General features: G+C 42.1%; 1 protein-coding gene across 1 annotated transcript; it reads right to left on the bottom strand.

Moving 5' to 3' along the window:
- Window positions 1-1,426: 1,426 nt before the first annotated feature.
- PIAS1 (protein inhibitor of activated STAT 1) lies at window positions 1,427-21,536 on the bottom strand. Its single transcript, XM_053464303.1, has 14 exons — window positions 21,468-21,536; window positions 14,784-15,228; window positions 6,882-6,966; window positions 6,398-6,445; window positions 6,157-6,247; window positions 5,837-5,971; window positions 5,358-5,463; window positions 4,908-4,981; window positions 4,449-4,609; window positions 3,793-3,923; window positions 3,313-3,490; window positions 2,839-2,981; window positions 2,506-2,543; window positions 1,427-1,803 (listed from the first exon to the last, which is right to left on the bottom strand). The coding sequence occupies exons 1-14, from the start codon at window positions 21,489-21,491 to the stop codon at window positions 1,516-1,518; spliced, it is 1,947 nt and encodes a 648-aa protein (XP_053320278.1). The 5' UTR covers window positions 21,492-21,536; the 3' UTR covers window positions 1,427-1,515.
- Window positions 21,537-25,172: the final 3,636 nt, after the last annotated feature.

The following is a 25,172-nucleotide window of genomic DNA, read 5'->3' as shown; positions in this document are numbered from 1 at the left end:
TGAAAATTACTACTTTAGCGGGAAACCACTGATTTATAAACGAGGAAATTTCTGAGCAACTCCACCTTTGAACATTACTGTATGTATGTATACATACATACATAAACAGTATGGATGGGATATATATCCGTGCCTAAAGTGCATGGTGGCCCAAGGTTATACAAAAATGTAATAAAGTCCTTTTTTTAATTTAAGGAAGCAGTAAAAGGTATGTAACCTTATAACCAGAAAATGCAATTAAGCACCTAGGAACATAAGTAAATGTTTTGGAGCTATTATGCTTAAACTCAAGTCTTCACACACACATCTAACGTGCTCCCTTGTCTACTCGAGACTGGAACAAGAAATTAAACAACCAACAGGGAGTGTGAGTACAAGAAACAAACTATAAAAACAACAGATTATCTCCTTATATTAGCGAGCACATGGGGAACTCAATGCAGTTCTCATTCATCATCCTGAAGCAAGGAATGAACTGATATTTTCACAGGATAGCATCATCATCATCATCAATAAATCTTGCCATGGGTCTTAAAACACTCTTAAAAAGAGCAAAAAAGGGGTGTCACCCTGCTAAATAATCAAATTACTATTTGATCACAACAGGTAAAAGAACAGTCATGTGTGGATATGGAACTTGGGCAGAACTCCTCAGACTGCATCAAAGATTCTGGAAGCATCATCTAACTAGAAGCGGGAAGACCAAAGCTCTGTTACTTTTGTAAAGGGGGTTGTGTTACAGTGCCATCATGTTTATACAGTTGATAATGCTTTAAAGCATTATTAAACCAGCAAGAAAGCAAATTTAATTGAGCCATTGGACCATCCAAGGGTCAAGGACTAAGTCACATTACTATAACTCTCTGCCCTTCTGGCATGGGGACTGATGGGCCGGGTTTAACATTTTCAATGGTTATAAACATCGTCTGGTGCTGAAGTGCTCCATTTTGAAACGTCCAATTGGCAGCAAAACAAAAAGACTTCCATCAATAACCATCCAGCCCCCTCCAAGCTCCGAGTAAGATGGAGATACTACGGCGGACTCCTGCTGCTTGTGACCTCTGTTTGAATAAATACTTTGTTAAAAGTGCACAATTTAAATGAAAACAAAATCACTCCAGCTTAGGTTCCTTCCGTGAATGACTGATTTGTACCCCCTCAGTGGGGCTTCTGTAACCAATACTGTGCCTATTTTACAAGGGTTTGGAAAATAAAACCGGTGGTGGCATCGATGCCAAACAAAAGAAAACATATCAACTGGGAAGGAGGTCTCCGGACCATGAGTCTGTCTCCAGCGTCCAGTTGGAAATGAAAAGGAAGTGCAGGGGGAAGAGGTGGGTCCATATCTCTGTTACCAGATGAGTAAAGTCTTTGATTTATATACAAAAGTAAAACTGAAAATATAGTTCTGTTCTCTGTACATGTCTTTTGTTTTTTTGTGTTTTTTTTGTTAGATTTGTTTTAGCATTTCCGTTATAAAACAATAAAATAAAGGAATCAGGTGATACAGGGATATCAGTCCAAAGAGATAACGTCTGGGATGATGCCATAGAGAGACGAACTGTCTGCTGGCCCCCGGCTGGCCGTGCTGTGGTTCTCGCGTAGACTGTTTGAGGACACCAGGCTGCTGTTGCTGCCGCTGTTGCTTCCGTTAGTTGCTGGGAGAGAAGCGCTTGCCCCCGCATTTAGCTGGTCCAGGAAGATTTGCGAAGAGGTGTAAGGGAAGAAGCGGGAAGAGTGAAGCAGATCGGTTTCTTCGGAGGCCGCAGCAGCCGCCGCTGCCAGCAGGGAGGTGTTGTAATGCTGTACAGAAAAAAAGTAGAGCTTCAAGTCAGGAATCCATCCAACAAATCACATAAAGCAAGGTGGACAGATCTGGATTGGATCTAGTAGCCAGCTTTTTTTTCCCTAATCATGTTTTTATTTTCATTTATTACCCAACCTGCGCCCAGGGTTTGTCAAGCCTTGCCATACATCAACATATATTTACACACTCTAATACCATACACTAACAGACACACACAAACATCTTATGCTCACAAACGCACACACTAACGTACACACATGCTAACATAATACACGCGTTCTAATGCTTTATGCAGATATACACTTATGCTAATATCATACTGTAACACACGGAACACCATACACTCCAGCACCACAACTAATAACTACAAAACAGTAGAAATACTGACTCCAGCACTATACACACATATACACTCACAGACCGACTCCGGCACTATATATATATACACACTGACACTATAGTATACACACTGCCATCGCGAATCCGGTACACCTAGCGTGCACACGCTGGGCGCTTCATATCACCCGCTACACTGGATTCGCGATGGCAGCCCTGCAAACGTCATGGCAACCTAACATACAGTGTGATTGAAATAAGAGATGCGAAGCAGATATTCAACTGAGACAATGGCTTATAACCATCGATTACCCTCTTACAAATAAGGAGGACAAAAGAAAAGGAAAAATACACACACTCACCTGGTTATCTCCGGAAAGGAATGGAAAGAAATCAAGACCTATAAAAGAGAAAGACAAAACTTACAGTCTACTGTAAATCATCAAGAACACCCTCCCAATGTTTCCTTAATTTTGGACAGCGTGCATTACACTTATATAGCTAATTACGCCTAACAGTGTATTATAAAATTTAATAGTTCATAGTGATATATACTGTCAATTCAAATATAACAAATATCACAGTGTGAAACATACAGAGACTGGCCCTTTGAGACCTTTAAGCCCTAATGAGCGTCTCACCCCCATCAGCCGAATGAAACCCCGCGGAAACTTTACAGACAATATAGTCTCTACCTTGCAAGTCATAAGGCATGGGTGTCATGTGGAAGGGATGCCTGTAGTCCTGAATGATAGGGGTGTTGATATAAGTAGAATCCACAGCAGGCAGACTGGGTGTCCGAGATATAGGAGAGGCCTGGTGTGGGATACTGACCATACTGGGATGGAAAACAGAGAGAGAGGCAGCAGTCAGAAGGCACGATCTCATGAGAAATAAGTATTTCACCCCCCCAAAGTTTCAAACATTCGTAGCAGGGATCAACCTTGGTGCCAAAGGGGAGTCAATTACATGTTTTTACAAGGAACAATGTTGTGACCTTTAAGGAACTAAAGGTAAGTAGCATTATTAATAACAATCTTTAGAGTAGGCACGAAAATTATGTTTTTCTGGGCAACCTAGGACAAAAAGAGTACAGGCTCAGCTTATCGGGCATGGTGGTTTTGGGGCACTCGTACCAGCTTGCACTGGTATTTGCAGCCGATTCTCACCCTTTATTGCTCAATGGAGATGCCGGCGTGATGGACGGGCAGCTCCGCTTAGAGCAGGGTTCCTCCTCCTCTTCCTCAGACGAGCTGTCTATTGTCAGGTCGATCACTTCCACCTTCTTGTTCTTGTTTGACTGCTGAGAGCTCACCTGGTGCTCCACTGTGCTGCTGATGCATCCACCTGAAACACCACACACGTAAAAAGGTTTAGGAGCCGCTCCACACAAAAGGTTTTTAATCCCAATACATCTAAAAGGCGATTGCTGTTCCTATATATTGTTAAAATTTGTAAAGGCTACCAGCATGGCTGAAAGGTTGGAAACTAAAGATTTTGCTTCAAAATGTAACGTTTTTTTTTTTTTTTACAGTGGAAAAACCAAGACATAAGATGAAAACTCAATACACATTTATGTGACAGCTCTATATAGTTACTACAGGATTCAGCAAACTCAAACGCTCTCCCACCCCGTTCCCTGCACTCACTCTCCACTCCGTTATAAGAAGCTGTGACTTCTTGTACTTCCTTCTTTGACCTCATGGGAGCCCAAGACCCATCTTCCTTAAACTGGATCTCATCACAGTCTATGCAGCACTTTAGTATTTCCATAAAAAGACTGAAACATATTAGAAATGAATAGTGTTAAAATGGGTAATAGAGCAGTGCACAGTTTTATCTGGTATTAAATCTAAACCATACATACGCCAAGACTTATATCATCCACACCCTTAATGATCCCTAACTAAGGAAAGAGCTGAAAAAACCGGTTTAAAACATTTTCTGAAACATAACTTCAGAAGATGACATCACATAATCAGCATGTTTCACTGAACGTGCGAGACTTCTATTAAAGTGAGTTAAAGTGTCACAACTTCCAGCTCTTACCACTGGGTTTCAGAATCAGCAGGGGCTAAGGGGATGATCATCTGCTTTTAAAGGTGGAATGGGGTGACAAACAGGTAGTATGGAAGATAACATAGAATTTGATGGCAGATAAGAACCATTCAGCGCATCCAGTCTGCCCATTTTTCCTGATGTAGACTTGATCAGTCGTTAGATCAGGATGGCTTTATGCCCCTTCCATGCATGTTTTAATTTGTTACTGAATTAGTCTATATTTTACAGCACATGATCGGCTCACCCGTCGATAATTAAATGCTCGTAGGGGGCTTTCTTGTCACAGACCGGACACACCCAAGTGGGCTTTTTCTCATTCATCTGTATATAGAGCGTGGCATCGAAACACTGCAAGTGCGAACAGGTCAGCGATCGGCAGGGGATGGTCAGGCGCATTTTGCCAAGCTGAGGATGTGAAAATGTGGATTAAAAAACGTTCCAAGGCTTTACAAGTCCCCTGGATCAGCAAAAAGAAACTCTTGACAACTTAAACCAGGCAAATTTACTAATATGTACCTTCGGATCTGTATAAAAACAGGGTAATGCCAGTCTATTAGCAAAAGGTTCAACGTTGGCAATATCGAAAGTGATAAAAATAAAACACTAAGATGAAGAAGGCTCTGAGAAACTACAGCAAAAATGGGCAACAATAATACACTATTTCTAAGCATAAGAGGAAAAATAAAAAAAGAGACGTAGTTACCGGACACAGGAGGGAAACTCTTAAACTGGTTGTGGCAATTTCGCTGTCTGGGTCTGCTGTGAGCTTCTCCTTAACTACAGAAACATTGTACACAAATAAGTCAAATCAGGGGAGAGGAATGGAAAGGCACACGGTTCAATATAAAATTGTAATGAGCAAAAACAAAAACCTACTTGAGTTGATTTGAGTCCCGCTACAAAACTACCCCATAGTTCAGGGGTGTCCAACCGGCAGCGCTCCAGCTGCTGCAGGACTACATCTCCCATAATGCTCTTTCAGCTAATGGGCTGGCTGAGGAGTATGGGAGATGTAGTCCTGCAGCAGCTGGTTGGACGCCCCCACCTTAGTTATATGGACTACTTTAGCTTTATTAAATTAAGTTTTAACATAAAGAATGCCCAGCAATAACAAAAGAGCGTGCCGGGGGAAGGTATCAAACAGCAGTCTTACTGAGCGCTCTGGAATGGTCTGGGTTGCGGATCCCTTTCGCCCGTAGCCTCTGCAACAAGATGGCCGACGACAGTTGCTTGACCAGATATACAGCCAATGAAAAATTCTATGAAAAGATTTATAGTAAGAGTCAGATCCCAGAACAAGAGAAAAAAAAATACACCAAGGTGAAAAAAAAAACCAAAAAAACTTCTATGCCCCAGGAACAATTACCATAGCTTTTAAACGTAAGCCCTTTAAGGGGCACTCTTAGCGCTGTTCTTAAGTGCAGCACTTCAAAAAGAAACCACCGGGGAAGTACCAGAATACACACGAGACTTAGAAACTAATCGAACAATCAGGAAGAGGTGGCCCGCCGTATACAAACACGTTCTTAGTATCTTTTATGGTACATTCCTGTATACACTGCTTTTTTGTTGTAAGTAGGCACTATATGACAGAACGTGAAGAACGTATGGGGGGGGTAACAGCAATCTTACTCTTCCAATTTCTGCTGTCCAAGAAACCACAATTGTGTTGGGAACGGTGGTGGACAGTCGCACAAGTGAGGTAATGTTAATTGGTCGGCTTGGTCGCTTTGGTTCAACCCCATTTTTGGTTGGTGGAAGATAACCCTGCAATAGAGGATATAATTTCGTTTCAAAAAGAAGAACACATTTTGGTTTAGGGAGGGTATTAGGACAACACTTTAAATGAGCTGGTCAGCCACATGCGCTACCATTGTGTTCCCTGGGGGGGAAAATGGGCAATGCGGCCACCTAAGAGAGTTATAGCCCAAGTTCAAGTAAAGAACACTTACAGGCAGGTTACAAGGTTTGCCATTGACTTTCACACACAGGTTGGGTGGGAAATGATCTTCTTGAGGGCAGCTCGTTTCAGATAGACAGAACCTACAAGAAGGAGAAGACAACAAATGTGGTCAGTACTGAGGAGCCTTTAGCCTGATCCCTCTTGGCCATGAAGGTCACGATTCACTGATTAAACTCTACATTAACCGGTGGATAGAAGGCACATTCTGGGGCATCTCATGGAGAACTCACCTGAGCTGCACTTGTACAGTGAAGTCACACTTTGTCCCCGAGATATCCCTGATGAAAAAATGAAAAGGTATGTCAGAGTAAGCACATAGGGATGACTCTCATCCCTACAACATCCATGCAGAAGAGAAGCCTGAGAGGAAAATGGGATTTTACTTCCGATCCTCTGCCAGTAAATTGTTAAGAAGTGAAATAATGGACATTAAGGTTTAAAACATGGGAAAAAGTCTCTTGGTAAAACACGAGACACGAAAGGACAGTCAGAACCTGTGAGAAAATCATCTAATGCTGCCTGTTCAGGATCCCACTCTGTTTCCTTAGAAATACAACCCTTAATTATCTTTCAGCCACAGATGTAACTCTAGCCCTCGCACACTGATTCTATTAGGAGATGTGGAGCTGCCAAGTGACGAGTGGGAGGATGGGGAATGGAATGATGAGGAGTGGGGGCAGGGCAGATAGCAGAGGGAAGGAGAGGGCGACTTACATCGAGCTGCTGATTTGTTGGACTTGTTGTGGCGTTAATGCAAAAGCAAAGCAGGTTTCTTGAAAGCGCTGGCTGTTGTCCGAGGCTGGAAAGACACAAAAAACAGGTCAGAAAACCGAGCAATGAGCCACGCCATAACCCCCCATACTCAAATAAGAATGTTTCTACATAGCCTTTATTACCATTTTGCAGCAACTTCTAAACATCTCCCGAGATACATAACGGTGTACGTGACCTGCTACTATTGCGCAGGTTTCATCCATCAAGCAGGAACATAGCTATACATTACACGCGTGTAACACTTACACCTGTGCCCAGCAAACAGCATAATAAATCATAAGCCCCCGGATATAAGAGAAGTAGAGGGCAGTAGAACAGGGCTGACATTGTCCTCAACCCATAAACAGCTGTTATTAGACAACAGAAAGGGAAAAGAAAAAATGTTGGTGCGCTGAGCTAGTCACAGGCTCAAATAATACAAATGTATAATACGAGGCCTACCAAACAGGTGTAAGCATGCTATACAACAGAAAGACTATGCGCATTTCACAGGCAATATAAAATTATACATATGGAAATAAATACTTTAATTGATACAACTGGAATGGTGTGCAATTTATCAAGAGGAAGTTCTTATTATCAAGGGATTTTGAGATACAATTGGATTAACAAGACTGTCCACTCCGAGTGCACTGAGGAACACGAATGCATGGAGATCTCTCCTGCGTAGGCCAAGAGCAGTAGTCACAATCCATAGGTAAAGCTTTATGTATAGATCAACATATGTGGATATGGGTTGGAAGACCAAACATCAAGGCAAAAAGTCCCTTTACCTATATATGAAGGTGGGTGGCATTCACTAATGGAAATCACTACTCCTCTATGTTCAACATAGGATTGGGCACCAATGGTCCTACCGGAAATACCGCAACAAGTCTGACCTCCCGCATTACCCCAAGCGTCAAACAGTGAAAACCACCACAAAGCCACTGTAGAGAAGTAACTATTGACTCAACACAAGACTAAAGAGAAGAGCAGCATGGACCGTATATAAAAAAATAAATAAAAGTACCCAACAAATGAACAAGGCATTCAGAAAGGAAACGCACAAAGCTGGTACTACTGAGCAAAAACGAAAGTCACAATTTACCATACAGCCAAAAGGCAGTAAGCATCCTATAACGCAGAGCTATATGCTTGTGGTAGAGATGTAAAATTTCCAGAAATTTTGAAGCCATAGGAAAAAAGTCCCCCCCCACCCCGAAAAGATGGAAACGTTCAGAAAAATCAGGGGGAAAAACACAACAAAATAAATGAACAAAACCAGATCGCCCAATAAGATTAGCTCCTTAGAACAAATTACAAATGAAAAAGTGAAGTAACTGGCATTATTTGTGCATCTTATATTATAAAGGTCTTCATGTAATATAGTTTGAATGCCATGTCAAAATAAAGTTACTTTTTCCATTTTTTTGCAGACCTAGTTTGCAGTATACCTTAGATGTATTATGGCACACCCCAGCATCAAGATGACATCCTGTTCCTGATTGGCTGCTTTTTGTCACTTTTTTATTATTTTAATTGCTGTAGAAAACAGGAAATAGGAGGCGGAGTTGAGCTTTATTGCTGAACAATGAGACACCAGTGATATCTGATATCTTTGTTAACCCGCTCAGCTTGCAGGTCCACAAGAATGGAGGCTGCAATCTCTCACTTGGTGACAGCCTTCACACAGCCTCACCGCTCCATTGTCAACAATTAGATCTTCTTAATTGCCTCCTGCTTTCTATACAAACAAACCGCTATTACATACATACATACATACGTAAATTCCAATGCATCAGCCTTCTTAGAAGTTTAATGGCAGAGAGACAAACATGGGGTCAGTTTTACATTTTTTAGGAGTCAGAAAGAGGGGCACCCATGAGGTCAATATAAAATGTCACAAAATGAAGAGCCATACCAAAAAATTATCTAGAAGGCATGGCTACCTGGGATTTGTGAATTCCTTTTGTGGACTCCCACAATCCTACCATCCAGTTTAGATTTATTTTTGTTAGTAAGGACAATTGGTCTTAGAAATCACTACTATAGCACAAAAAGTTACGCACATGCAGCGGAACAAAGTCAAGCACCTGGATGTTGTTGGCCGAGTCCAAGAATACAACTACCCCAATCCCACCTCATCTTCAACAGTTCAGTTAAAATCTAGTCCCAAAAAGACAAGACCTTCATAGCATCGAGCTCTTCATACTCTGAGCTGCTTTAGATTCTAGATTGTTCTAGATATAGAACTGTAAAAGCAGGACCTTTCTAAACATATTTCTTATCACGTCCCCAAACGAAACTATGTATCCTGAGATGATGTCCCCACTTTGACTCTAGGGAAGCCTCTACCCCGGGGTTTGGTAAAGGGAGCGCTATTCAGGTGAGCCCATCTCAACATAACTCTCAAAGCTTTGGGCACATATATACATTTTATAAATCAAAGATCAGAGCCCTATTCTGGTGCAAAACTAACTAGTTGGCACAGAACACCAGTAACGATTCTAATTCATCTCATAATCTTTCAAATGAACAGTCCACATTTTGCAGGTTGAAACTATTGGGATTTTACATCAAACTTTTTGCAACATTATTAGATCATAATATTAGACTAAGCTACTCTAAGTACTGCAGAACATGGGCCATAAAGGTTTAAACCACAGCCACACCAGCATTACTCAAGAACAGAGGGGTGCTGTCATATGTTTGATATAATCTGCCCCTGCTTTGCTCCAGTGTACACAATAAAAGGGTTAATACACCTTTCCACATAGTATACAAAATAAGTGTGTTTTTTTTTTTTTTTTAGTGCCTGTCAATTGTATTGTATCGCAAACAAGGCTGGTGTTAGAGCATGTAGGGTCAGAGTATCCATGCAATAAATACTGCGCGCGCATTACACTCAGAGGGACTGGTGTGCTTAATGGCGATAGGATGAAAGTAGGAGCCAAACTGCACTTTACTAATGAAGAACTGTTATATGCATTTAGGAATGTGGAGTGGGGGAGGGGTTTGGACACCAGACTCTTCCTTTGAAGGATCACTGAACCAAGCCAGACTCATTAACAGGTCTGTGTTTCTGTAGTCCGAGAGGCACAGCGAGAAGCAATGCTGGGCTACCGGCAGAAATCACAGGTTTATGGACACCATGCACGAGGGGCACTGGAGACGGGCATATCATCTCTCACAGAAACACTACGCAGGACCACGGGGGTCTTTAATGATTTTAAGGATTTAAACCCAAAAGTATAAAACCTAAAAAATAAAAAATTCACATGGCTTGGTGGATACCCCTGTAGTTCACATTATACAGTATCATAACAATGTACATACTGTTCGCATTACACAGAACTCTTGAAACTCTATACACGGCACAACCAACAAAGGCATGACGCTCCCACCACGCCAGTGAAATCACCAAATGTAAATATTTCCATAATAATGCTTAACTCGAAGATGAGACATCTTGTTTTAATTAAGTTGGGGGAAGGGAGGGATGAGAGACTGTTCATAATTTCAGGAAAATAGATGTATAGTAAATTTTTATGACTGCGTAGTCCCCATACTTCACCGTATATACACAGACATGCAGCCGGGACAATAATGTCCTTTTTTCTGCCAGGCTTCAGGGAGAAACCGCATTGGCCTTACTGATTGTAATTGTGTTTTCAGTCTCTTTTTTAAAGAGCAGTAATGATCAGATCTTTTTCAGGAAGAAATTTGTGGGCATTATCATATTAAACACTTCCATGTAGAAACACTCTGCAGAACACAGAATCGTTAGGGAGACTTACGCAAAAATTACTTTTAAAGAATATGTTTGACGCGACTGATCCTTTAACGCTGCAGCTTCTGACTTTTCTAAACGCCTTTAGAAGTGTTTCTTGACCCTGAAGGAACAACTTTGTGCCGTAATGGAAAACCACTGAGCAGGGGCCTCCGCTAGCGGCACTTCTAGAGGTTCAAATTGTTATGTCATGCCTGTGTTACAGCACCAAAGAGTATTATGGAGTTCTATAAATAATCAGGGGCCAATTAACCGCAGATCCTATTGTTATATTAATTACGATTGTCCATTAGATGCAGTTTTTACCCGCAGCAGGCTTACCCCCACGTTCCATACATACACAAGCCATGTAGAAGCTCGATACACGCAACACACTCAGTAATATTGTAAAAACATGTTTTGTACAGTGTTAATGTAATAACACAATAATTCTATAATTGCCCGGTCCCCTTAAAGGAACACACTTTCATCACGCTGTCCACCTCTCAGCTGAGGAACATGTTCTGCTGATGCCTTCAAAAACCCAAAAGGAGGAGGCTACTGGAGGGTTTGAAACAAAGTAGAAAGTATATCCAAGCAATTTCTAAACAGAACTAGCTTTTCGAGCACCAGAATGTTACGTCTGCATTTTAAACCAAAACCAGATCCTTAAAAACACTCGTAAAGCATGACCCACAAGTTGTAAGAAGCCTCTTTTTAAAGTCTTCACAGTAGCAGAAGTATTAAAGGTCCCTGTATTGTAGGCATGCCATTAAATAAACGTATAAACATGACATTTTACAATGCTTGGCTGTTTTTAAAAGGCCGAAGAGGTCTCTTACGCATTTCAGTGACCTGGTCTCTTTAGCAGAAGCTGGTATCCATCTGGCACAACCCACGAAGCCTACACAGCAGGTAGGAGTCCACGTTATCTGCATCCAAGGGCCATGTCACATGGCGATAATCTCAGCACACATGATATAACGTCAACTAAGTAAACTGTGACAAAGGATGGAATGAATGATGTATTAAAGGCGTATAGAGTTAGGACAAAGGTACCACTAAGCAGTCCGGCATTCTATGGTTAGCATCACTGGTAACATTACAGACATGTAGATTTTTTATATAAAAATAGAGAATTTTTCCCCATGCGTTACCAAGAGTTTTTCTTCCTAACAAAAAATACTATGCGTTAAGAGTGTAAAGGCTCTTCTGCATAATGTCCCCTTAAGCGGTGAACGTCTATCTAATAACGCTGGCATGCTGCGGCCCTTTACGGTGGGATCGTAGATAAACAACCTGGGGCCGGCAAAGAGAATTCTTTATTAACAAGCCCACATTTTAGACAATAGCCAAAATGGCATCGGATTGAGGTGGTCCAGCGAAGCTCCGAAATAATCTTTATTGTAATTTGTAATAACGTCTAATGAAACGGCATGCAGTCGTGCTACACCCGCATTCCACAGGGAGTCACAGCTGGGTGTTTCTGGTTTAGTGTGTTTTTTAGGGTGCCACCCATTTAATGCATGAACGCAATTTCTTTTTTCTCTTCTTCTTCGAAGTAATAAATTGATGCTCGAGTCCATTTCATGCATGGGTGGGGGAGGGTAAAGAGTACTTCCTGTGGTGGGGGAGGTGCTGTGCTGATAGAAGGGGGAGGGGAGGGATTCCTTAGAAGAGTGCAGAGAGAGTCCCGATGGGTGGGACCATATCTCGCAGAGCAGGAGGCACTATATTTAGACATGCATGACATTGATTAATTTCAGGAGATGAGCCTCTAACTCTTTATTAACCCATGTGCTGCGTGGCTGCTGTAGATTTATATGGCACTTACAGAGGTCATTTATGATCTTAAATTTAATAAACAGAGGATGACATGAGCTGCATGAGACTATGATGTCCCTGCTTCCTGTACAAAAGTTTGGTGCATCTTCTTCCAGTACTACTGTTACCCCTCCAAGCATCTTGTCAGCTCTATGAAGAGCGACTCCATTCTAGGTTCAGTCTAGATTCTGCGCTTCCAGCACGGATTGCATACGGTGTGATAGAACACCTTGGCTGTCTTCCCACTGATCTTCCTACCCATTTCCTAGTCCATTGGGAATATTATCCAACCCTTTGAAAATAGACCTTTCCACCTTAAGCTCCCACATCTAATGTACGGTAATCACAGTGAAGAGGTCACTCTCTAATAATGATTTTTATGTCTGCCGCCCCTTACCCTGGATGCTAGCCAAGAAACACATGGCCATTATTTATTAGCACCATCATATTCCGCAGCGCTGTACATCACTCAAACAAACCCATGGCATCTGTTTCTGTAAGTCAAATTGTTATGTTAGATGCTATTGGTTATGTCCTGTCTGCCCATTGTGCAGCTCTACGGAATCTCATGGCGCTATATAAAACAATAAATAATAATTAAGGGGACCATTCCTAAAGCCAGCTGCCTACATCCTAATTTGAATTTAAAAAATGCTTTGCTTCTTCATCCCTTTTCCACACTAAACCTCCGCACCCCTCCTTTTCTTTTCGCATATGCCCCCTTTCCGGTAACATTTTACAGTTCAGTATACTACATAAACTTAAATAAAGGAGAACATATCCAAATACAACAAAACCAAGGCGACTAGGAACGACCCGCTGGCACATAGTGTTTCTCCTACTGTACGGAGCCGACTGATACCAGCCCAGCACAGTCACACAAACAGGGAACAGGAGATCTTTACTGCCAAATCAGTCTTCCCCAATAACAAAATTTATAAAAGATACATATATTTAAAGAATCCATAAAAATATAGATTTATTAGGCTATGAAAGTAAAAAACTAAATATTTGGGAGAGGCAGATCATACTGGGAGAGATTAATACGCTCACTCAGTCAACGAGGTTGAGGGGACAACAAAGCCATAATCACAAAGATAAGATCAGCAGGACAGAATGTGTCAGTCATTTCGGCACCAAGGGCCATATGAAATAAATGAATAAACGGGCAGACATATATATATATATATATATATATATATATATATATATATATATATATATATATTTTATACACACACTAACAATCTGGTATTGGCCAATAAACAAACCACAGGACCACATGACCTCACTAGAAAAGAGTCTGCAGATCTCTCATGCTGGGGAAATTGGATAGGCTTAACTGTTGTCATGGATACCAAGGGTGCACCTCCCCCCACAGCTACCTACAATCCTGAAAACACAGCTGACATGATGCGTGCCAAAATATTTCAGCTAGGTGTCCAAATCACGGCTTTCCCGAAGGATCAACGTCCACACACACGGCGATCAACATCCAGCAAACTTTGCATACTCCTCTCGTTGAGATAGACACGACACTCGCCTCGTCAGTCTGATCCATGACAGTAAAAAGCAATCGAGGTCATTCCGAGCACACTTCCAAGCAAGCGTTACAGGTCAGGGCATGATCAGCAACATTATCACTCCACCTTCCATGACCTACACCTGTCCATCAAGGTAATTAATACATTGCTTGGTGATAGGCAAAGTTAATTGCAGGCTACATATATATACTAAAGCGCTGGCAGACGGCCACTTAGCCTGCTAGCCGAAGGCCATTTCCACGAGCGGCTGCCATCCTATAAGCATTTCCACAAACTTTACAACCTTAAAAGTGTAACGCATGTCAGTAACATAACTCATGAATACTGCTATCTTTAGACCTCACTCGATTTTAGGTTCCATTCACCTGATGGCTTTTCCCAGTCCTGTTTTAGCACAAAGCAGAGGCAATGAATAGCGAAAAGATCTGCACAGGAATAAAGTCCCAAACGCAGGACATCTGGCTGCTAGTAAACACGTAATACATCTTTACACACCATGACTCTAGCCAACAAAGTAAGATCACCAGGGTGCTCCAACGTGAAAGATCCACCCAACAATGCACTTTAATCGACACAGATCGTGATGGACTGAACCACCTGCACACATGCAGCAGACGTTAAGGGCCGTGGACACATGTAGTAACTCCAAATCACAAGCTCTTGAATGCAGCGCACCAAGATAAGAGGGGCTTCCCCCATAAACGGCCGAGGATCACGGCTTACCTAAACTTGTAGGTTTGATGAGCTCGTCCAGCAGGTCGTAGAAGGGCAGCTTCTGCAGCTTTATGTCCGGGTGGACAGGGTGCAGGTTGGTTGTGAGGTGCGGGAGCTCCAGTTCATGTTTGGGTCCCAGGAGGGAGACGGGAAGCAGCGGGGAGGAGGCAGGGTGGCTGTCGTACGAAAGCTGAGGAATGGAGGTTGGAGACAGGTTGGCGGGCATGGTGCTGGAGTGCACACTGGGAAGAGAGAAGTCTGCGGGAGTGAGGATTTTCAAGGGGAACCTCCGCCGGTATAGTTCCTTTATTTTCATTTGAACCGCGGGGCTGCAGCCAGCCTTTAACAAATGCAGGGCTTTGGTGAGGAGTTCGTGTTTGCGTCCGTGTTTGTTGCGCCCGGCGTATCCCAACAGTACTTGTAGCTCAGAAACTCGAAGGCTCATAACCATTTGCTTTGTAGAGAGGAAACAAAAAAAAAAAAGTTATGGTGCGTTTAAACTTCCAGACATGCAATCAGTCATTCCCATCTTTATAACCGCCGTAACATCAATAAGCAAACAAGCGGATAAGTGAAACCCACTGGCGTATGCACACACACACTAACGTGACAGACGACCATAAAACCACGTCCGCTATACGTTATAAACTAGTAACTAGCTGACACAAGACAGCGTTTTAAAACACTATGAACTGGCTGCACCATAGCTGCCCTCGCCAAACAATACAGATGCGATCTTCCAAACCCTATACCAAGAATCCCAGCTCATACAGAAGATACACGGCCGTAAAACAAACAGCACTGATTTCCTGAAGCCATAATATATATACCGTATATTCCGGCGTATAAGACGACTTTTTAACCCCCAAAAATCTTCTTAAAAGTGGGGGGTCGTCTTATACGCCGGGTACTTACCAAGCCGGAGGTTCCCACGAAGCCACCAATCTCTCTAATCACTACGCGCCGGCTATTGATGCCGAGCGCAGGGATGCCGTCATGTCCCGGCGCCCGGCATCGATTGCCGGCGCGTAGTGATGAGGGAGCAGGGAAGCCCGAGGTCTGGCACTTGAGACCTCGGCTTCCCTGCTCTCTAATCACTAGGCGCCGGCTATTGATGTCGAGCGCAGGGATGACGTCATGTCCCGGCGCCCGGCATCAATAGCCGGCGCGTAGTGATTAGAGAGCAGGGAAGCCGAGGTCTGAAGTGCCAGACATCGGGCTCCCACAACTGGATGGAAGAAAGAAGACAGAAGATAAGGTAAGAGATGGGGAGAAAGGGACAAAGGGGGGAGAAATATATATATATATATATATATATATATATATATATATATATATATATATACACACACACACACACACTGGTGTGTATATATATATATATATATATATATATATATATATATATATATATATATATATATATATATATACACACACACACACACACACTGGTGTGTATATATATATATATATACATATACACACACACACTGGTGTGTGTATATATATATATATATATATATATATATACACACACACACACACACGTGTGTGTGTGTATATATAAATATATACATACGTGTGTGTGTGTGTGTATATATATATATATATATATATATATATATATATATATATACATATACATATACATGTGTGTGTAAAGGCAGGGGTGTGTGGTGAGGGCAGTGTATAAATGTGTATGTATGGACAGGCATATGTGTAGATATATATATAGATATATATATTATATATGTGTGTGTGTGTGTGTAAGGGCAGTGCATGTATGTATATGTCAGCAAATCAACCAGCAAATCACCGGTAAGGTACATCGCTTGCCGTGATTGGCTGGTTGTTGTACGCTGGGTAGAGGGGTAGTCTTATACGGCGAGTATAGTCCAAACTCTATATTTGGACTGTAAAAGTTGGGGGTCGTCTTATACGCCCAGTCGTCTTATACGCCGGAATATACGGTATATATATATTATTGCATGCCTTCTTTTCCGTTAAGCAAACATCTGACCCATGCGCTTCCTCTGCTAGATGCTGAATAGACAGATTTCTCAAAATCTAAATCAACATGACTTCTATTGCTGCTCACACGCGCATGTACATATTGGTACAGCGACAACAAACCAACACTAGTTTGTCGCTAGCACACAAGTTCAGCGACGCGTCACCCGTAAAGCGGATTTAACAAACGGCACAAAGATGACCCTCTCGGAAGCTGCATTTCTGTAGAAGTTAGGAGCCAGCGAGATACTTTATAGCGGCTGGAATGGGGGATACCAATCGAAATAACAAAATAAAATACTTGTAAAAAATAAATAAAAAAGCACAAAAAATCTAGCAGCCGTATTTACCCGATATTTCCGTCCCCCTGCTTCGATACACACCTGTTGGTGCCCAAATCCTGAAATTACTACAAACTGGCAAATGGCAACCGAATAACGGGACGGCTTCACGGTAAGGCCAAGTTGTAAAGTATTATGTTTAGCGCTAAGGTGAAGTTAGGTGGGTTACGATTAGACATTTAAGGTCAGAACCGTTATAATGTATTATTTGTGCGTCATACTATCTGTACGCAAGATGGGAAAGACAAAATCAGACTTTTAAAGCCATATCCACCGGCAATAAGCATACAGAACTTCATGTTTCTCTACAATGTCATTCCCCAGCATTTACGTGGAAATTGCTAAACAGTCAAGTAGTTAACTATTTATAGGCTTTTTTATGCCACACGGATATCAAGTGTCAGCGTGTTACTGAAACTCCCTTATAATGACTTTGTGTCGTATATTCATTCTCGCTTGCTAGAAACGGAATACTTTCTCATAGTTATGTTAGTGTTATGTGAATATGAATATACTGTGTATGGAGCATACATGGGGTTAAATGATTTGATCCAATTATGTTAGACATGCTACAGGTAAGTCTGCATGATACGTAGAATGTGTCTTGTTTTCCTCCCTTCTGGGGGGGTATAAAGTATTTTTGAGTGTTATACGGACATTAGAGAGGTGTTGGCGCTTGCCGTCTCTCCATACAGTTTACTTATTACTGAGATCACATCCACGAGAAGGTTTCCTAAGACGACGACCTATTTATATGAACCCATAGAAATAAATCACCCGCTAATATAAGTCAGTCTGTAAACACTCCACGTGAAAATATATGTAAAGGTCTCAGAACTATTCAGCTCCTGGGAATCGTAAGATTAATCACCGATGGCTCTCAAATACAAGTGCTTCCCGGCCAACTCTTATTCCAAAGGTACGGTTTCAAATGGCATCTGCCGGACCCAGGAGGCGGCCCGTGATTATGCAGAGTAGATGGAGAAATGGACTTATCTGCCAACAACGCCTTTCCTTTATACCCCTTTTTCAGAAGCCAATGTCACTGAAGGACGAGTTGTCCTTAAACCCATTAATGACAATGCATTGTGAGCCCGTACATGTACAAGCTTTGTCGTGAAGGGGTTAAAACTGGCCGCAGTAACCCAGTTTGCAGCATCGCAACACAGCAGGTAGGAGGACGATAACCTTTACATCACGACAGGACGCGCAAGGAATCCGTACCATTACAGCCGGTAGCACACCGCGCATGAGCATGGATGTCAAGATGTCACCTGGTTGCTGCCGACCCAAACGCTTTTCCCTCCCTATCCACATCCATTTAGTGATCTCGTCCGCAGCGGCCCCGCTAAGATGGACGTATCGGTATATGTGATGTTCCCCAAGCTTAAGCCCAGCGAGGACATTTCGTTTTATTAGAGGTTTAACAACACGTAGGGGAGAGAGTAGAGGACGACTCACTGCAAGACGGAGGCTCTGACCCAAAAGCAGAAAGAATATTCACAGCAAATATACGGCTATGCATACGAACAGGCCGTTGGCCTTAAACATCCCATGCGACCCGTCCATCCCATTGGCACAGTAGCCTGCTTACCTATAAGCCAGTCATACCTTGGTGGGACCAAGCGCCTCTGCGAAGCACAAGACAGAGGGGGGGGACCCCGCTGGGCTTCCCTCGCCAAGTCTAACTTACTATAATGTGCCAGATAACATATAACATAATATAACATAACATGTTATAACATAACAAGCCCTTATCCTACTGCCTGGCAATAAACCTCAAGGCACTCGATTTGATCATTTGAGTTAATACAGTCAGCAAAACCCTTTTCTTCCAAATCCAAACCGCAGCGCTGCATGGATTACTATACTTAATGATCAAGTGTTTCCCCTTAATGAGACTTTATAGCATTTACGGTGTGTATGAGTTTACACCTCACAATGTTACGGTACAAAGGAGAGCAGGGGTCAGACGCTAAACCTCCGCACACAAATATAACACGGCCATTCATTCAAAGACAAGCGCTCGGTACTCGCGTTCTAAAACAGAGCGACTCAAAGCCAACGGGTCAGACTTAGAACGGGTTAAGACAGTTATATCAGGGGAAATACCGACCAAAATGGAGCAAACTGGCTGCGGAAAAGAGAAAATGCACCCAAAATCCACACCTGAGATTACCCTTAATAGATTTAGTCCTAAATTGATGAGATCTATGACATCAGTCGGCGGCTATTTTAAGCAGGAAACTTCACCCGGCAATTTGGAGTTTAGTCATTAGTGCAAACCAGAAACCTCAACTTTCACTAATAAAATTAATATTAAAGGGGGGAGGGGAGTCAGAACAGGGTGAGCTTAACTACCCAAAGTGGGTGAAAAAATAATAAAATGCATCGCTAATCATTTGACTTCCTCTTAAGGGACACAACAGCCACATGGAGAAAATATTTCGACCCCCCTGGCAGAAGGCGAACATTTGGTGCCCAAATCCTGAAACGACTACCAACTGGCAAACAGCAACTGAATAACGGGACAGGTTCACGGTAAGGCAGCCCGGTGTCAGCATCACACTGAGGCTTGGATGACTGCGATGTAACGGCACCCGGCCAGAGTTTCAGCCATCGTAGGCAGCAATAAAGTCAGGCAATTAGAGAAAGAGGCTATTAGTAACGTTAATCACTGGTCAGATACACAGAGAATAACTTGGAAGAAAAAGAGGAAAACAACAACACTTGAGAAACGCAAAAGATAAAACGCGCAAAAAAATCTCAGAAAGGTTTGATGAACTCACTGTGCCGGGGGGGGGGGTTGTGTTCTAATGCAAATACCCGGCAACCAAGAGAAACAGACAGACAATCATTTAACACAATCGCTGCAGCTTTACTATATATATATATATATATATATATATATATATATATATATATACATATATATACATACATACACACACACATATATATATATACATATACATACACAAATTTGCAGTCTACTTCTGCATTATAGGTTTGGAATAATTTTGTTCCTCTTTTACCCCAATAATAGATACAAAGTTTGGATTCAATAAATTGAATTTCATAGAGTCTGACGGCAGATAAGAACCGTTCGTCTCGTCCATTCTGCCCAATTTTCCCGATGTACAGATGCAGTCCTTAATCTTTTAGATTCAGGATCAGTTTATGCCCATCACAAGCGTGTGTTAACCTCTACCGCTTCTGATGGAAGGCTGCTCCATGTATTAACAGTTAGCAAACATAACAAATATACATTAACACACAGGAGTATATCCAGCACATGCTCAGTAAAGCAACACTTCCTTATTATGAATGTGTGTGTGTGTGTATATATATACATATATATACATACACACACACACACACACACACATAATATATATATATATATATATTATTGATTGCTGGATGAGTCACGTGGGCCAGGGAAAAATCCATGCCCTACGATCACCTACAGATGAACAAAATGCTGTCCTGGATGCGATCTCTTAGTAACTAGACTGACATTTCCTCAACATGCAAATCTCCAATGTCAACAGCAGCACGACCCCATACATCGCACTGACCTGCGGCGATAGCTCAAGCCATATTCACAGAGCCGTTTCACCCACACGCCGGTAACAGCAAGTAACCCCCAGGGGGACATGCCTCTTACCCATCCTCTCACGATCACCTTCCTGCAGGGACTATCCTGACAAGAGCTGGGAGGAAAGCCACGGCCACGCTGAGCCAAGGGTGGGGGAGGGGAACAGAAAGGATGGGGGAGGTGGGAGTGAGTGAGAGGGAAGCGGACAGACAGGAATGGGTGTAGGAAATAATAATAATCCTCAAGCAGTTTGGAAAGACACAAAAAATGGCCCAAGAAACCACATCAGCAGCAGCCGCGGTGCGACAAGTGTCTGGTACCTTCCTCAAACAAGTGCTCGGAGGAGCAGCCAGCAGGTCATCCACTAACCGCTAGCCGGGTCCTCGGTGTCACTGGCGGTGATCATCACCACGATCATCCCATCGCCATCCATTATCTGTCAGTTAGCGACGACTTCGCCAATTTTCTCTCAGGCCATAAATGACATTGAATGAGCGGGTCACTGCCGAGGTCCTATCTCCGCTCATCCTCCTCATACCCCAGACCCCCTCCTCCCCATGAAGTACCAACAATAACAGCGGCCGCTAACACCCATCCTCATACCAAGCTAGCCTCTCCCGGCTCCGATCCCCGCCTCTCTGAGCTCCCCGATATCTCGGCCCCACACACACCAACTTAGGGATTCCCCTGATAAACACAGGGCGGGATCCCGGTCCCGCAATTCCAGCTGCGCTTTACCTTCAGTTCCGCACTGTCCGCCATCTTGCCGCTCTACGCGCAGGCGTAATGAACCCGCCGCGACGTGGCTCCGACGCGCTGCCTGACGTCACCACGCAAAATTTGAATAAAGGCGCCAAGGCGGGGAAGACGGGCAGTAATCCAGATCATGTGACAACCAGGAAGTGCGGCCGGAGATGTCGCGGGGTGGCCATGGAACGCAGCCGCTTCGGCGGTGTTTTAGGTTATGTGGTATATTTAACTTGTACTACGTCTTCGGGATTACTGGGAGCTATTAATTGGGCTCCTTGTTCACAGAGTTCACTAAGACTGTACCGCGCAGGGTTTTTATTGTTATTGGTGCCAGTCTTATAATGTACATGAATGTAATATACCGTATATCCACAGCTGGTGTTCCTATTGGGAATTGGCATAATTATCTAGGTTTCGTGGACGAAATATTGGTTTCTTGAAATGTTGTGACCCCATCTAATTCGACGCTGAATTGCAATGAATTAGAACGGCGACACAGGCTTTCAGGTGCTATGCTGCCACCCTTTATATTTGGGAACTTTTGCCCCTTTGCTGCCTGGAAACGTTTAAACTCTTTCAATGCCTGTGCTTGTTGAGACTGCTGATAGTGATTATTGCTCGCAAGCCTGTGTGATTCAATGACATCTGTTATGTATTGTTTTATGTGCTGCATCTCCTCTTGTTAAATCTGACACAACTCTCATCTTTCCCTCCTAGGAAGAATGTTGTTTTCATCCCTCGCTGTTTTAGAACTGTTTGAATCCAAGATACGCTGCTGGTTATATGGTCTCCTATTCCTTCCAGTACAATCGATACGAAAGGGTATTTAATATCGGGTGCGTAAGGCGTTCAGGATTCTATTCAATGCCAAGTCACCTTGTGTAGTTTGTATTCCTCTATTGGAAAAATGTAGCATTAACTGAGATATCGTAACACTTTCTCAAGCTGTATGTGAATATAATCCAACAATACCAAATAGTGTCTGCACAACTGCAAATAATATAAAAATACAATCTCTCGATACCCTTCTCGAGTGAGTCAGAACATTTGTCAGGGTCAAGAAGAAATAAATAAAAAAAAAAAAAAAAAAAGTATAGTATAATAAAGCATAAGAAATTCAAGCAATAAGACCCTTACAATAAAAAGGTTATAAACTAGCCTGTGTGTTGACCTGATATCAGATCCTCAGTCGGATGTGCAATATCTTCAACCAGATTGAGGATCTGCTATAGGAATTGTACGGCTCTAACTGCAGTGGGGTTGACTGTGCTGCTGCCATGTGAGTGTGTGCTGATAATCCTGATGAGGCTCTAATAAATGTGCCCGCTTTAAATGGATGTAGTCATCTTAATAAATTTTAGCACAAATACCTCCATCGGTGTAATTTTTTGAGGAATGGGTAAGTAAAGGAAATCTTTTTATTTTGGGGAGACTGCAATACATTTCAGAACTAACATAATAAAATGTCTTTTCTTCCTCAAGGTACTGTCTGCCTTCTCATGCCGTCATGACAGGTTAACAGGGAAAATATGACTTATTGGGGAGAAATAATCATACACATACTGAGAGAAGGGTTGGTGGGTATTTGATAAATTACCTTGGTCTTTCGTTGCTATGGTAACTGCTCTGTGTACACTGGAAGTGTGCATGGCTTCTCACAGCAGGTCATTCTGACTTTGTGCTGTGATGTCTCCAAATACGTTATTTCCCATTCTATCTTTACTATGTCGTGGAAGGTCTAAACTTACCGTTAACTTCTTGCTTTGGTAATTTGATCTCTGCCACACCAAAGAGTCCGTATATAAAATATATAGTATTGTGTATATCCTCCATCTTTGAATATAGATACACTGAAGGATGAGAAGCAAGGCTCCTCTCTGGGTTGGTGGTGTTCTGATATTTGAGGACACTGCCACCTGTTGGAAACTTTAAGTCGCCAAAGTGTTTAACCCCTTCTGTTCATTAGGTGTTTGCAATGTACTATGTTTTACTTTGTAGGATTTTCATGTCAAAGGTTATAATCTGGGTTATTACAGATAACAGTTCTGGGTTTTGTTTTCTATTTAGGCTGGGTTATGAAACTCCACTTCTCCAATGCCATAAGCGCAAGATTTCAGAATGTTCAATGAAATGATATGTAAATGACTGGTTACATGTAAATGTGGAGAAACATATAATTTGATGGTGGGTAAAGTTTAACCCCTTCGTGACAAAGGCTGATTTTACTTTTTGTACCCTTCGTGACAATGGCCGTTTTAACATTTCTGCGCTGCTCGTGTTTAGCTGTAATTTTCTTCTTTCCCGTTTACTGAACCCACACACATTAGATATTGTTTTTTTCAGGACAAGAAGGGCTTTCTTTAGATGACATTGTTTTGATTGTATCGTATTATTTACTATTAAAAAAAGTATAAAATATGGTGAAAAATTTAGAAAAAAATGACTGTTTCTAACTTTTAGTTGAAAAATCTTTTACTCATCTATAAAAGGTAATAAAAAAAAAAACCTGCTAAATGGATTCTACTATTTGTCCTGAGTTTAGAAATACCCAATGTTTTTTTGCTTTTTTCTACACATTATGGGGCAATAAGTACAGGTAGCGTTTTGCTATTTCAAAGCCATTTTTTCCGAATCTGGTAATTCTTCCCCCCATGTGCCATTTCGGGTATCTTTGAACCCGGCCAATGCAATTTACCCCATAAAGTCATATCTTTTTGAAAACTAGACAGCCCAGGGTATTCCAGATGCTAGTATTTTAACCCTTTCCAAGCACATATTCTATCATCAGCCTTTGTCAAACTTTATGGTAGTAATTTGTTTGCATTTGTTTTTTCACACACATTTTACTTCAGGTATGAATAAACAGGTTCTCGTATATGTCACTATCATAAAACACCCCAATATGTGTTCAGCAACATCTCCTGAGTACAGCGATACCTCACATGAATGATTTTGCCTGGCTGTTTGGGGGCAAAAGGGCCACATTTGGGGCATGCGCATTTTCAATGTTGAACTTTGGCATTTGGGGATCCACTGCCCATGCCCTATTTGGTACATCTTTGAGCCGGGCCATTTCAGTGTGCCCAATAAACCCATATATTTTTGAAAACTAGACACCCCAGGGTATTTCAAATGCTAGTATTTTAACTCTTTCCATGCACCATATCTACCACCAGTCTTTGTCAAACTTTATGGTAGTCTTTTTTTTTTTTTTGCATTTGTTTTGTCACACACATTTTACTTCAGGTATGAATTAAAAAGTTCTCGTATATGTCACTATCACAAAACACACCAATATGTGTTCAGCAACATCTCCTGAGCGCAGGAAATTCCCTATTTGGTACATCTTTGAGCCGGGCCATTTCAGTGTGCCCAACAAAACCATATATTTTTCAAAACTACACACCACAGGGTATTTTAAATGCTGGTATTTTAACTCTTTGCATGCACACATTTTACCACCAGCATTGTTTCAAAGTTTGCAGTAGTATTTTTGTGTGTGTATTTTTCCCACACACATACTTTATGTATGAATTTACAGCTCCTGGTATATGCTACTGTCACACGATACCCCAATATGTGTTCAGCTACATCTCCTGAGTACAGTGATACCCCACATGCATGGGTTTGTCATTTTTTGGGGGAACTAAAAGGCCACATTTGGTACGTGTGCATTTTTCTAATTGGAAATTA

The sequence above is a fragment of the Spea bombifrons genome, chromosome 4 (assembly GCF_027358695.1).
Source record: "Spea bombifrons isolate aSpeBom1 chromosome 4, aSpeBom1.2.pri, whole genome shotgun sequence".
Taxonomy (NCBI): domain Eukaryota; kingdom Metazoa; phylum Chordata; class Amphibia; order Anura; family Pelobatidae; genus Spea; species Spea bombifrons.
Note: the sequence above shows the minus strand (reverse complement) of the source record. Positions and strands in the feature narration are given on the sequence as shown.